This window comes from Lepidochelys kempii, chromosome 4 (assembly GCF_965140265.1).
Source record: "Lepidochelys kempii isolate rLepKem1 chromosome 4, rLepKem1.hap2, whole genome shotgun sequence".
Classification (NCBI taxonomy): Eukaryota; Metazoa; Chordata; order Testudines; family Cheloniidae; genus Lepidochelys; species Lepidochelys kempii.
In genome coordinates this window covers 115,649,708-115,664,246 of record NC_133259.1, presented here as the reverse complement: position 1 = coordinate 115,664,246, position 14,539 = coordinate 115,649,708, and the positions used below count along the sequence as shown (strand labels likewise).

The 14,539-nt window shown below is 41.2% G+C and overlaps 1 protein-coding gene across 6 annotated transcripts in view; it reads left to right on the top strand.

The window, feature by feature from the left end:
• Nucleotides 1-14,539, top strand: part of EVC2 (EvC ciliary complex subunit 2) — a 169,200-nt gene that overhangs the window by 113,618 nt on the left and 41,043 nt on the right. For all 6 annotated transcript variants that reach the window (XM_073342528.1, XM_073342529.1, XM_073342527.1 and 3 more), the window contains one exon: nucleotides 8,818-8,940. In XM_073342528.1, the coding sequence (XP_073198629.1) occupies nucleotides 8,818-8,940 (123 nt within the window). The remainder of the gene's footprint in view (nucleotides 1-8,817; nucleotides 8,941-14,539) is intronic.

Below are 14,539 nucleotides of genomic sequence, written 5' to 3'. Positions count from 1 at the left end.
ACATGTGCCATTTTTCATCTGTTTTGGAAGCAGAATGTAATTAGGGTCAGTTCCCAACTGTATGGCCTGATTTATTTGTCAGTTACTGTAGGTAAAAGCTGGATCCTGGCCTCTCCCTGAGTCCAACATGTTAGCACGGTGCCTCTTGTGATGACTGGTGTGCGTGTTGCCTTCCTGGTCCCTGTTCTGTTTTGTTTCCTGGTTCCTGCTACCTGGATTCAGTGCTCTTGTTCCTGTTTGTGTGCACACACACAGCCTTAGCATGTTTTGACTCACAGTCTACTGGCATGTCTTACTTGGGGTGATTTTTTGGACTGCTATTCTGGGGTGCACCAGAGTATAACATGGCAATGAGTGCTTCTGTTCTGCAACTCGTGCTGCCGGCACAGCCTTCGATGGTGATACTTTATTCAGAATTTTTGGAACTATCTGCAGATTATACAGCTCTCCGATGCTCCATGGTGCCACGTGATGGCATTGATATTTATGGTGGGCTCCTGGAGCCCAAGTCCTCCTTTGATGCAGCTGTGCAGCACCGCAACAAGTATTTTGGCATTGGATAGTCTATTCTGAAGCAAATACTCACCACACAACAAAAACACCAACCCAGGAACCAAACCCTTCAACAAACCCCGGTGCCAGCTCTGTCCACATATCTATTCAAGGGACACCATCATAGGACCTAACCACATCAGCCATACCATCAGGGGCTCTTTCACCTGCACATCTACCAACGTGATATATGCCATCATATGCCAGCAATGCCCCTCTGCCATGTACATTGGCCAAACTGAACAGTCTCTACGCAAAAGAATAAATGGACACAAATCTGACATCAGGAATTATAACATTCAAAAAACAGTAGGAGAACACTTCAGTCTCCCTGGTCACTCAATAACAGACCTAAAAGTGGCAATTCTTCAACAAAAAAACTTAAAAAATAGACTCTAATGTGAAACTGCAAAACTGGAATTAATTTGCAAACTGAACACCATCAAATTAGGACTGAATAAAGACTGGGAGTGGTTGGGACATTACAAAACCTAATTTTCCCCATACTAATTTCCCCTTACTGTTACTCACACCTTCTTGTCAACTGTTTGAAATGGGCCACTCTCATTACCACTACAAAAGTGATTTTTCCTCCCTTGGTATCCTACTGTTAATTGAATTGTCTGGTTAGACTGACCTCTCACTTGGTAAGGCAACTCCCATCTTTTTATGTGCTGTGTATTTATACCTGCTACTGTATTTTTCACTCAATGCATCTGATGAAGTGGGTTCTAGCCCACGAAAGCTTATGTCCAAATAAATTTGTTAGTTTCTAAGGTGCCACAAGGACTCCTTGTTGCTTTTGCTGATACAGACTAACACGGCTACCACTCTAAAACCTGTTCTGGTAAAGAGGAAAATGTTTTTTGAAGCTCTCCAGGAATCCTACGAAACTATACACGAGTTTGCATGTCATCTGCAGTAATGGGTCAGGGACTGTGAATTCGGGGATTTATGATGATCATGCTCAGGGATATTTTTCTGATTAACCACACTGGATGAACAGTTACTGGTTGAAGATGTGAGAATGCTAACTTTTGATGCAACAGTTGCTAAGAGGGAGGCCTTTGCTAGCACTTGGGGTGAAAGTTGTTCTGTGTTTCAGACTGCTGCTACCTTTGTGTCTCCTCTTAAGCCATCAGCTCCTCCACCTGCTTCCATCACCGAGAATCCTATGATGCTACCTATTGCCGTACCATGGCCTCAGCAGTGAAAGTTGCCAGCTCCTCACTGTTTCTGCTGTGATAGTATGGGTCACTTGGCCAATTTCCCTGCCTGCCCAGTCAGGCTTGTGAGAAGGAAGGACATGTTTTAACTTAGTGCGCCGCAGACACTGATTCACAAAGATGGGAGGCCTGTGAATGTGGAGCTGGTCGAGACCACTTTTATTGATGTTTCCTTTAGTATGATCTTCACATGTGGTAAGACGCTGTAGGTGGTATCCTGAAATTAATGGCACACTGCTGAAGTGCATGGTGGATACAGGTGCTGAACTTAATGTTCTCCCTTCTGAGTTAGTTCACAGTCTGGACAGTTGCCTGACAATGGTAATTATAAATGCTTAGAATTTGTATGTCTTGCAGACAGTGGGCAAAGCTGTATGCTCTGCACCCTACAAGGGCATAGCCTTGACTGCAAAGTTTTACATTGTTAAAGGCATGGCTGCGTATGCAGTTCCATTATTTTCCTTACATCTTGGTATAATGAACTTGCACAGGATATTTCAGGTGGGATTATGTTGGCTAGAACAGAAGGGAGTGTGCAAAGGATCATTGAGAGACAGCATAGGATATGCATACTCTCTGCAGGTGGATTTGAACATGGAAATGTGCACCACCTGCACATTGCATACTTCCTGCACTTATGGAGAAGATCCAAACAGAATTTAGTATCTTTTGGAAGATGGAAGGATTGGATCTCACCCATTGTGATCATATACAATGTGACAGGGTCAGGCCGGATGGCTACAGGAGAGTAATCGAAGGCAGATAGATTAGCCCCAGGCTGAGTAGGTCCCTTTTCCCTGGGTAAGGTAACAGGGAAGGTTCCAGAACAATCAGGAACCTTCTGGAGACAATTAAGACAGACAGGCTGATTAGAACACCTGCAGCCAGTCAAGAAGCTGTTAGAATCAATTAAGGCAGGCTAATCAGGGCACCTGGGTTTAAAAAGGAGCTCACTTCAGTTTGTGGTGCGCATGTAAGGAGCTGAGAGTGAAAGCACATACTGTTGGAGGACTGAGGAGTACAAGCATTATCAGACACCAGGAGGAAGGTCCTATGGTGAGGATAAAGAAGGTGTTGGGAGGAGGCCATGGGGAAGTAGCCCAGGGAGTTGTAGCTGTCGCACAGCTGTTCCAGGAGGCACTCTAGACAGCTGCATTCCACAGGGCCCTGGGCTGGAACCCGGAATAGAGGGCGGACCTGGGTTCCCCCCAAACCTCCCAACTCCTGGTCCGACACAGGAGGAGTTGACCTGGACTGTGGGTTCACGAAAACGGCCAAACTGAGGGCTGCCGTGAAGCTCCAAGGCAAGCAAATCCGCCAGTAAGTGCAAGACCCACCAAGGTAGAGGAGGAGCTTTGTCACAAGAAGAAGAGTGGTGATATTCATTTGTGCACAGATTTTAGGGACCTTCATAAATATGTGAAACATGAGCAGTTTCAATTGCCTTCAATGAGGTGACTTGGTGAATAAGTGGATCCCGGATTTTCTCTGTGTTGGACTACCAATCCGGTTATTGGCAAGTACCTGAAAGTTTGCAGTTGTTGTTGACCTGTCAGCAAACCGTTTGGGAGTATTGCTATCAACAGCTCCCTTTTGGATTAGTCTCTGCTCCTGAGGTATTACAGAAAGTGGTCTCAGCACCCGGATAATAACTAGGGTACATGTTGCTATTTGGATGATATTCTCATCTTTGCTCAGACTCCTCCTGAGCATAATGTTGTTCTGGACCTGATGCTAACCCAACTCCAACAAGCTGGCATAAAGTTGACTGGGCCAAGTGCAGTTTTGCAAAGGTTGCTGTGGAGTTTCTCGGGTATTCTTTGTCCATCAATGGTGTGAAACTGATGGCCTAACAGCTACCAGCTGTTGCTCCGATACTGATTTATGTTTGTTCCGTGGCCTAGCTCAATATATAGGTGGTTGTGCTCTGCCCCCTTTTAGTACCCTTGCTAAACTGCTGTGGGGTTTAACCCAGAGCCAGGGGCAGTTGGTTTGGACTAAAAAAGCAAAGCAAGCTTTTGAAACCCTGCATCAAGCCCTCTGGTGGATCCAGTCCCAGGCTTATTTTGATCTATAGAAACCCATGGTGAGTCAAAGTGAAGCATGCAATTGGGAGCTGGGTGCAGTTCTGTTCCAGGGGGGACTGCCAGTTACATTTAAATCCTGTACTCTCACCTGAACAAAAGTGACGTATTCCCAGACTGAACCACAGGTCTTGGCGAGGTTTTTTGCTATTGTACACTTGAAGTTTTACTTAGTGGGAAGACATTTCACCTTAGAAACTGATCATTTGTGTCCCATTGATCAGCTGAGCGTGAGGGTCCAGTGGTGGATTATTCAGCTGTAGCAGTATAACTTTGATTTGGTATATATCCGAGGAAGACTTAATTTAATTGTTGATGCTCTTTTGAGAAATTCTGCTTTGTTGGCACCCTCATATGCAGAAACAGCCACATACCCAACATGCTTTTCACTGAAAGATGTGCCAACTGATTTAGGGTGGACCACTAATGCCACTCTTCAAGATGCTGACACGTGCAAGGTGATACATGCTGTACAAGCAGGTTGGATGAACCTCGTTCTTAAGAAAACTTTATCTATGTTCTTCTACAAAATTCATTCTGAACTCACAGTGAAGGTATGTTACTCAACATATCTTATACAGAGGAGTGTGGGTGACTATTCCAGCAGCATGGTGACAAGCAGTCCTGGACGTGGCTCATTAAGGACACATGGGAGTCATGAAAAGGAAGGAACTTCGGTGTAGTTTATGTTTGGTGGCCAGGGCTGCATTTAGACATTGAGCATCATGTGAGGGCATGCCCAGTCTGCACACTGCATAGTTGTAAACAGACCGCTGCAGAGAATTGCAGTGGATATTACTCACCCCGTGATTGCACTGCTAACTGTTACAGCCGATTACTGATGTCATCCCTTTGCATTCATAATTTCTAGGGCTGTTAAGCAATTAAAAAATTAATTGTGATTAATCGCACTATTAAAAAAAAAATGATCGCAATTAATCAAATGATTAATCGCACTGTTAAACAATAATAGAATACCATTTGGAATGGTGGCCGAAGCATGAAGGGGCATACGAATGTCTAGCATAACTGGAATGTAAATACCTTGCAATGCCGGCTACAAAAGTGCCATGCGAACACCTGTTCTCACTTTCAGGTGACATTGTAAATAAGAAGCAGGCAGCATTATCTCTCATAAATGTTAACAAACTTGTTTGTCTTAGCGATTGGATGAACAAGAAGTAGGACTGAGGGGACTTGTAGGCTAGTCTAAAGTTGCATTGTTTTGTTTTTGAGTGCCGTTATGTAACAAAAAAAAATCTACATTTGTAAGTTGCACTGACACAATAAAGAGACTGCACTACAGTACTTGTATGAGGTGAACTGAAATATACTGTTTCTTTTGTTTGCCATTTTTACAGTGTAAATTTTTGTAATCAAAAATAATAATTAGAGCTGTCAAGCGATTAAAAAAATTAATAGCCATTAAAAATTAATCGTGATTAATCGCGCTGTTAATAATACAATACCATTTATTTAAATATTTTTGGATGTTTTCTACATTTTCGAATATACTGATTTCAATTACAACACAGAATACAGAGTGTACAGTGCTCACTTTATATTTATTTTTGATTACAAGTATTGACATTGTAAAAAAACAAAAGACATAATATTTTTCAATTCACCTCATACAAGTACTGTAGTGCGATCTCTTTATCATGAAAGTTGTACTTACAAATGTAGAATTATATACAAAAAAACTGCATTCAAAAATGAAACAATGTAAAATTTTAGAGCCTGCAAGTCCATTCAGCCCTACTACTCTGGCAATCACTCTGACAAACAAGTTTGGTTTAAATTTGCAGGAGATAATGCTGCCCGCTTCTTGTTTACAATGTCACCTGAAAGTGAGAACAGGCATGCGCATGGCACTTTTGTAGTCAGCATTGCAAGGTATTTACGTTTCAGTTATGCTAAACATCTGTATGCCCCTTCATGCTTCGGCCACCATTCCAGAGGACATGCGTCAATGCTGATGATGGGTTCTGCTAGATAACGATCCAAAGCAGAGTGAACAACCTCATGTTCATTTTCATCATCTGAGTCAGATGCCACCAGCAGAAGTCTGATTTTCTTTTTTTGGTGGTTTGGGTTCTGTAGTTTCCGTATCTAAGTGTTGCTCTTTTAAGACTTCTGAAAGCATGTTCCACACCTCGTCCCTCTCAGATTTTGGAAGGCACTTCAGATTCTTAAATCTTAGGTTGAGGGCTGTACCTATTTTTAGAAATCTAACATTGGTACCTTCTTTGTGTTTTGTCACACCTGTGAAGGTGTTCTCAAAACGAACATGTGCTGGGTCATCTCTGAGACTGCTGTGACATGAAATATATATAAAAAACACAGTGCAGGAAATGTACAGTTCTCCCCCAAGGAGTTCAGTCACAAATGTAATTAACGCCTAATTTTTTTAACGAGCATCATCAGCATGGAAACATATCCTCTGGAATAGGAAAATATACTGCCTACTGAAAGGGGAACAGATAGGGAAGAGGTCACTCTTTCTGCATACATTGATATCATTGACCAGTTGGGGAAGTTGCACACAGCAATAGCATCCATCTCTTGAGCTGAATCAGAGGTATAAACCTATGACCCTAGGATCACCTGGTGCCTCTGGCCAGGTACCACTCAACTTTTGGAGAGAAGGAAGGAAATTGTGCTGACTGATGTGTTCCCTTCCTGCTTCCTCTTCTCTGTTTCTGCTCCTGTTTTGTGTCCTGGTTCCAACTCCTTGAACTCGGTGTTCCTGTTCTTGTTTAAGGCTCTGTTTGTGTGCTGAACAGTGGGTGTGTGCATCTACTCAGGGTCTGGTGCTACATATCTGCTGTTCAGACTGTTATCGTGTTTTGTTCTGACTTTTGCTAACCTACCTAGTTCATGATTATTACATGTTTTGACTGGCAACCTACCTGCATGTCTTGCTTTGTTTTATTTGTGGTTTGGGGCAAGGAATGGTGTCCCTAGCCTCTGTTTGTCAGAAAGTGGAGATGGATGGCAGGAGAGAGATCACTCGATCATTACCTGTTAGGTTCACTCCCTCTGGGGTACCTGGCATTGGCCGCTGTCGGTAGACAGGATACTGGGCTGGATGGACCTTTGGTCTGACCCAGTATGGCCATTCTTATGTTCTTATGGGTTTCTATTCCGGGGTGCATTGGAGCGTAACAGCCTCCTTTCCTATAAATGCTTGATGCAGCTCAGATTTGTTCAGAGGTCCAGTGCACCTTCCACTTGCATAACAGATTCCCTGCCTCCTACAAAGTGATTTGTGGTAGTTCAGTGCTGCCTTGTCATTGGTATCCATCTTTTCATGCACTGTGTATATATACCTGCCTACTATATTTTCCACTCCATGTATCTGATGAAGTGGGTTTTAGCCCACAAAAGCTTATGCCCAAATAAATGTGTTATTCTCTAAGGTGTCACAAGTACTCCTCGTTGTTTTGGCATTTAAAGATGCTTTTCAGGCAGCAATGAGAAAATGTGTTTCCTCCATCCTTCCCTTCCTATGTAGACTAATTGTTCCAGAGCCCTATCCCCTATAATGGGAATAAGCAGTAAGCCAGGAGGTGATCCATCTCTAAGGAGGCCCTTTCTGAAGCCAAAAAAATGGAGCTGTGTTTTGTCTGCTCCCAGCCTATTGGATCCTTAGTCTGAAACTGGAGATTTGTTGGGACCGCCATATCCCAAACTGAGACTCCTCTGGAGACATATCCACAATGCTGAGTCATTCTTCTTCAGCATCTGGGACTCAGTCTGACTCTACTGCTGAGTCAGTTAGATATTGTCTGGGGGAAAATCCAAGTCCATTCCAATCCACTTAAAAACAGAAAAGCTTGAGGGTCCCCTTTTCTGTTCTAGAGTGGGTAGTGGCTTGCTTTTAGACTTGCCGTTCCAAGAGGAGAATCATGACTCTCCCAAGGATGTACTCTTTCATTTTTTTCTAATGTACGTAACAGAAGCTAGGGAATACTCATCTCAGAAGAGGTCAGTTGGTGTAAAGAGGTCAGTCCCAGCCAGGAAAGTATTAGCTAATTGGGTAACAAATTTTCTATTTGGTTATTTAACTTTGTGTAGATGATGCTTAATTGTCTTGAATGTTATAAACTACAGATTAATTCTTTACCTTAACTTTCTCCATAGAAAAAGAAACATGTCTCTTCTATGAATTGTAGGTCATAGCAATATAACAAAGGGTGATATGTCTCCCCTCTGACTGCAATTTGATTGACTGTGTTTTTCTTAATGTGTAAACTAACTTAGGCTAATTGCACTAGGAATTAGCCTAGTTCAAAATCTTAATGATTTCCAAAATGCTCTGTATTTCAAAAGGGAAATGACTTTGCAGAGCCATAGAGTTGAACAGATGTTATCTTTTCCCTGAGAGCACATTATGCTCAGTTTATATTCCTGTAAAGAATACGAAGGTCAAGAATAATCAGATTACGTAGTAGGGTGCTCCTTAATATTATCATGGGTCATTTGTGATTCATACAGTGCATTTTGAAAACAATTTAATTTTTAAATGAATATGATATCTCGTTCTTTTTTTATGGCTTTCAAAAAGGATGAGGAAAATTTCATCAAGTCATTGCATATAGCATTCACTAAATGTTTGTGTAAAACCAAATTTGTCACTCCTATGCTAGCAGGACAAAATTACTATAATGCAACTTGGCAATTGCATCTTCTTTTCATGGAAGGGATGAATATGTAAACCTGCGTTAAAAAAAGTTAGGCACATTTTGTGGCTTGGTTTGAAATTACTGAATGGGTCCTCTGAAAGGCATAGGTAGAACATGCATTTCCAAGGAACATTTTGTCGTGAAAGTCAAGATTTCAGTTTTGTATTATTAACTGGGGAATTGCCCACAAATAATAGTAATAATACTAATACATAGTAATGTCATATACGTTTTAAAAATATTAAATGATGTGACGACTTTTTACAGCCACAGCCCAAGATCAAAAAACAACGATCCAAGAATAGAAATAAGATAGATGTTCTGAAAAAATCTTTGGAGGATAAAATTCACATCTATGACGAACCGATTACAGATGAAAATTTGAGAAAGGTAAATGTAAATGTTGTTCTGTACATTGATGCTCAACAATTACAAAATAACAATAATTTCCTATGAATACTTTCAAGACCAAGACAGAGAGAGACAGAGAGAGGCATGGAGCTCAGACTAGATGATCATGATGGTCCCCTTCTGGCCTTAAAGTCTATAAGTCTGTGATATGCATAAGTATGGAAAATATTTCATCTCTCTTTTGTGCTTGTCTCCTGGACTTTCAAGATTATGTTGCATTTAAAATAGATTATCACCTGTGATTTTAGTTGTAAATTTTAGAGTTCATTTTGTTTGTGTGAAAGGTGGCAAGTCCCCATTCCTGAATGCTGGTGTTTCCTGTTTATCACAAGAACCCAGCGATGAAGCTGCCACAGACAAGGAGCTTCTAGAAAAATTTCTCATCTTGCCTGTGACAAACTCAGTATTCCAGAGGTGCATGTACTCACTAAGACGAGCCTGGAGGAACTGGGGAATCTATCAGTTTGCTTACCCCTTTCAGTAACAATGCTTATAGAGCAACCTGGAAAGTTTCTTTCTCTAGGAAAATGTTTTCAAAATATTTGACATTTGCTGTATTTTAAAGGCAAAATAATTTACTCTTTGAAAGTATTTTTAGGAGCAGCATAGATAAGTCTGTTCCAACAGGGATGATTCAAGAGTATCAACATAGGGATGAACTGAGGCAGAGACAAGGAAATCAGGGTGGCAGAATTTTAACTAGGGACTCCCTGCAAGATCCACAGAGCTCCCTCCAGTACATCTGTGTCAGAGCAGGGTATAACAATACAAGTCCCTCACAGCCCCTCCAGTGTTCCTGAAGTACTCTGCTCTAGGAAGCTCACTTCACGGCTGAGAGAATGATTCAGGTTCCAGACTGATTTGATCCTTGACCTTTCTACTGAAACAAGGATGCCGGTGATGATGATAGGAACATCTGTTCACTGGGAACTGAGTGTAGGCCATTACCTCATTTCACATAGATCACCAAAATCCTCCCTCATTAAAACTCAGATCCTCGTGCTGAAACACAGCCTGAACAGCTGGGTTGGACTGGGTGCATGAAGGGGAGGAATTCTCCCTGTGCCAGGAAAAATTAACCCTCTGTGACTTCAGCACAGGTAGAGAATAGAGTATCTGTACTGTAGCAGATCCCGAGGCTCCACATGTCTCTGAATCACCCGTGTTCCACACTCTTCAGTGTGCATACACACAAGGAGCCCTTGTGAAGCAGGTTGCACACCACACAGGAGGTGCACACCCACTGCATGACTTCCACAGATGCTGCTGCTGCTACCTTGCACAATAGACCTATCAGAAGTGGTGTAAAAATTTCCCTTAGTGCCCACTGTCTGTCCATTCAACTCATTAGTTTTGCCACGACTTAATGGAGCAGGATCAAGCTCTGATAGCTCCAGCTCCACTGAAAGCTAGGCTCAGGAGTTTAGAGTGTAAAGCCAGAGGGGCAGGGACCAACTTTTACTTTGGTTTTGTACAGTGAAGATTAAGATAGGAGCCTGCCTCTACTTTAAGATAAAGTAGAATACTACAATAAGTATAACAATACTGACAGGAGGAAAGAATGGTCCTGCAGTTAGGGTGCTAGCCTGGAACTTGGGCAACCCAGATTCAGCACCCTGCTCTGCCAGAGACTTCCCACGTGATAGTGGGCAAGTTACTTAAACTCTCCATGCCTCTGTAAAATGCAGGTAATAGCACTTCCTTACCTCACAGAGGTGTTGTAAGGATAAAAGCATTAGACATTATGAGTTGGGTGTTGAGATACTATAGTAATGGGTGTCATATGAATACCATAGATAAATAATTCAAATAATAATCTGTTAAATGATTGCCTTATCAAGATTAGTTTTCATATATTTAAGATAGACAGTGTAGTGTGTTTGATTACATTTCCTGCAATCTGTATATCCTTTACCAGGAGGCCCAAGAGAATAGGAAATACTGGATGCAGTATGTTTTATTTATGGAAAATTCTGCTTTAATGTGACACTAATATTTTGAGGCAGTAAATGTGCTTGATTTGTGTAACTTCTATAGCCCTTTTTATCATTTCATTGATGGAGAGTTTATTTCAATTTAGATACAGCACCAGGCTCGCTCCGGAGTTCTTTTGTAATGTCCTTGCCTGTCCTCTTTTGAGTTGAACCGCATGTTAGCTACCAAAGGCCACCTAGTTTATCCCAATGAGGAGAGTAGATTATTATTAAGGAAAATGATCACATATTATCACTAGTATACCAGAAATGTAACAAAAAACCTTATCTTGTGAGTATAAATAAAGTTTTCATTCTTTCCCTTTGCAATTCATTGTCTAGGTTCTCATTCAAATTCTTACCCATTAGTATTTTTTATATTTTTTCTTTAATATAAATGGTTTTCCTCTTCTCACTCACTGTTGTCATCCAAAATTGTATGACCAGTTCAGGAGGGTGAGGGAGAAATGTAAAAATGGAACAATGTTAAGTCTTACTACTTTCCCATTGACTACTGCCACTTCCTACTATCCTGCTGAGCTTTTTTTGAGAATTTGAATGCTGTGTGAGAGAGTTGGCTCTGAGCTGCTCAGTACTGCAGAAGGCTCCTGAACTCAGTGAGTGGAAGTGATGCCTGAAGAAGAAAGGAGCAGGGGGATATAGTCTTTCTTATAGTCTTCCAAGAGGGCTGTGAGAGCAAGGATTATAGATAGGAGGTAATGTGTTAGGAGGATATGGAAAGAGTTTTGAGGCCTGATTCTGAGAGGTGCCTGCAAATCTGTTATATAGTTTTCCAGGTTGGACTCAAACAGAATATGTCCTTTCTTCTCTAGTTGTGTCTTAGTTGCTCAGCTTTCAGGCTGTCCCATGTACATGGCATGAGGAAGTGACAGTTGTACAAGACAAAAGACAGGCAAGGGGCATTATAAAAAAGATCCAATACGAGTCTGGTGCTGTTCTGCAGATAAGCAAGAAGACTATAGGACGTACAGAAATCCAGCACAAAATATTTACAACTTTTAGCACGATGAGCCTCTGTCCCTAACTAGGGCCTCTTGGTACTATTGGACTGCAAGTAGTAATTAATATTAATTATAGACCTCATCAAAGATGGTCAATGCATCTTAGGATCAATTCCTTTATTTGTAAAAATTAAGTGAGAGAGAAACGGCACAAGTAGCAACTAGAGTCAGTAACGAATATGGAAATTGGAAGTTAACACTTTCAAGTGAAGGGCTTATTTTATTGGATTTATGTTGTTCAGTTAAATTTAAAGAAAGTTAGTTGATTAGGAAATTGCAGAGGGAATCAGCAGCAGGAGAGTATGTTGAAGACGCATAATTTGATGCATTTTCAGCAATGATCTGAGGAATGGAAAATCTACCTTATGAGAGGAGACTCAAAGAGCTTGGCTTGATTAGCCTAACCAAAGGAAGGCTGAGATGAGATATGATTGCTTTCTATAAATACATCAGAGATATAAATACCAGGGAGGGAGAGGAGTTATTTAAGTTAAGTGCCAATGTGGACAGAAGAACAAATGGATATAAACTGGCCATCAACAAGTTTAGGTTCGAAATTAGGCAAAGATTTCTAACCATCATAGGAGTGAAGTTATGGAACAGCCTTCCAAGGGGAGCAGTGGGGGCAAAAAAACTAACTTCAACTAACTTCAGTTCAAGACTGAGCGTGATAAGTTTATGGAGGGAATGGTATGATGAAATTGCTGACAATGGCATTAGCCAATCTGCGACTGCTAACAGCAAATATCTCCAACAGCCAGTGGTGGGACACTAGATGTGGGTGGAGCTCTGAGTTACTACAGAGAATTCTTTCCCAGGTGTCTGGCTGGTGGGTCTTGTCCACATGCTCAGGGTCTAACTGATCACCATATTTGGGGTTGGGAAGAAATTTTCCCCTAGGACACATTGGCAAACACCCTGGGGGGGTAGGGGGGGTTTCCTTCCTCTGCAGCATGGGATACAGGTCACTTATAGGTTTAAGTTAGTTTAAATTGTGGAGTCTCTGAAGCTTGAAGTCTTTAAGCCATGATTTGAGGACTTCAGTAGCTCATCCAGAGGTTATGGGTCTATTACAGGAGTGAGTGGGTGAGGTTCTGTGGCCTGCAATGTGCAAGAGGTCAGACTACATGATCGTGATGGTCCATTCTGCCCTTAAAGTCTTTTAGATTGTTAAAGTAGGAACCAGCATTTTATATGCCTGTTTTCACTGTCTAGTGCTACAATAGTCCTCTGCTTTTGGCTAGGGGTTATTTAATTGGGGGTTTGATCCAACTTCCACTGAAGTCAGTGTGACACATGAGTTGACTTCAGTGAGATTACTCAGATTAAGCAAATATATAAGTGTTTTCATGATTGTGGCCTTTGAAGCTGAGAGGGGGAAGAAGGTTACTCTTAAGAAAGAATTTGTGCTGATGGTCACATCTTTGAGCGCCAGTCTGAATAGCTCTACATTTTGTTTGGTTGAGAGTTGTTAATTATATAATGCTGTACATAAATAAAAAGTGGCTGAACGCACTTGAGTGAATCCCCATTACACAATAACATGTTTCTTATTGAGGATGGTGTTTAATAACATGCAAGTGGAATCCAAATTTCTACTTCCTCTGGCTATTTTGGTTCTTGAGTAAAATAATTTCTATAATATACCAAACTGGATGGAGAGCAACAAAACCTTAGAATGTTGCGTCATCTGATTCTTCTACTGAGTTACAACAAAAGTATGTGTATTTCTGCCAGTGACTGTCACCTTTTTTTCCCTTCGAATTCCACAACTATCAAAGCTCACGTCCTTGCCTCAGCTTCAAAGTGAATGTGAGCTATCAAGTTGTATTTTCTTGCTTATTCATTATTTATTTTAATATTTTAATGAGTTTGAAACCTGTATTGATGGTGATCAGTCATTTACTCATTCATCTATGCATTATTCATTCATTCACTTCCAGACTTCATGCATGTATAATTCATTAAATCCTACATCTAAAAGTGAGCTTCCTGTGAAGAAAGAGGGAAACATTTAGTCCTATTGTGTTTATACTTCTATCATAATAATTTTGCGTAGCTTTTTACAGATGCACTGTAAACTTCTTTGAAGACATTCCTTGCCCCCACAGAGACCCCTCAAATGTTACTGCTGTTGTGCCATATGAAACAAATCATCCTTCAAGCATGTTTTTCTCATTTTGAAGATATTGCAAAAATAAAATGCATGCTGGTGGTTAGTATCCTCCACATGTACATAAAAGCTGGAAGAAAATAATGGGCCAGATCCTCAACTTACATAAATTGTCATAGCTCAGTTACGTCTGTGCAGCTGCAACAGTTCACACCAGCTGAGGAACTGGCCTAATATGTAGAATGGATGGCATAACAGAAGCAGATAGCGTGCTGGATTAGGACTCCAGAGACCACAGTTCAGTTCCTTGCTCTGTCACATGCTTCCTACGTGACTTGAGCAAGTCACTTAGGGCCAGCCTTTTAAAGGTATGAATGTGCCTATCTGCTTCTTTAGGCACCTAAATACCTTTAAAAATATGGCCCTTAATGTCTCTCTGCATCTCAGTTCTTGGTCTGTAACTGCACTTT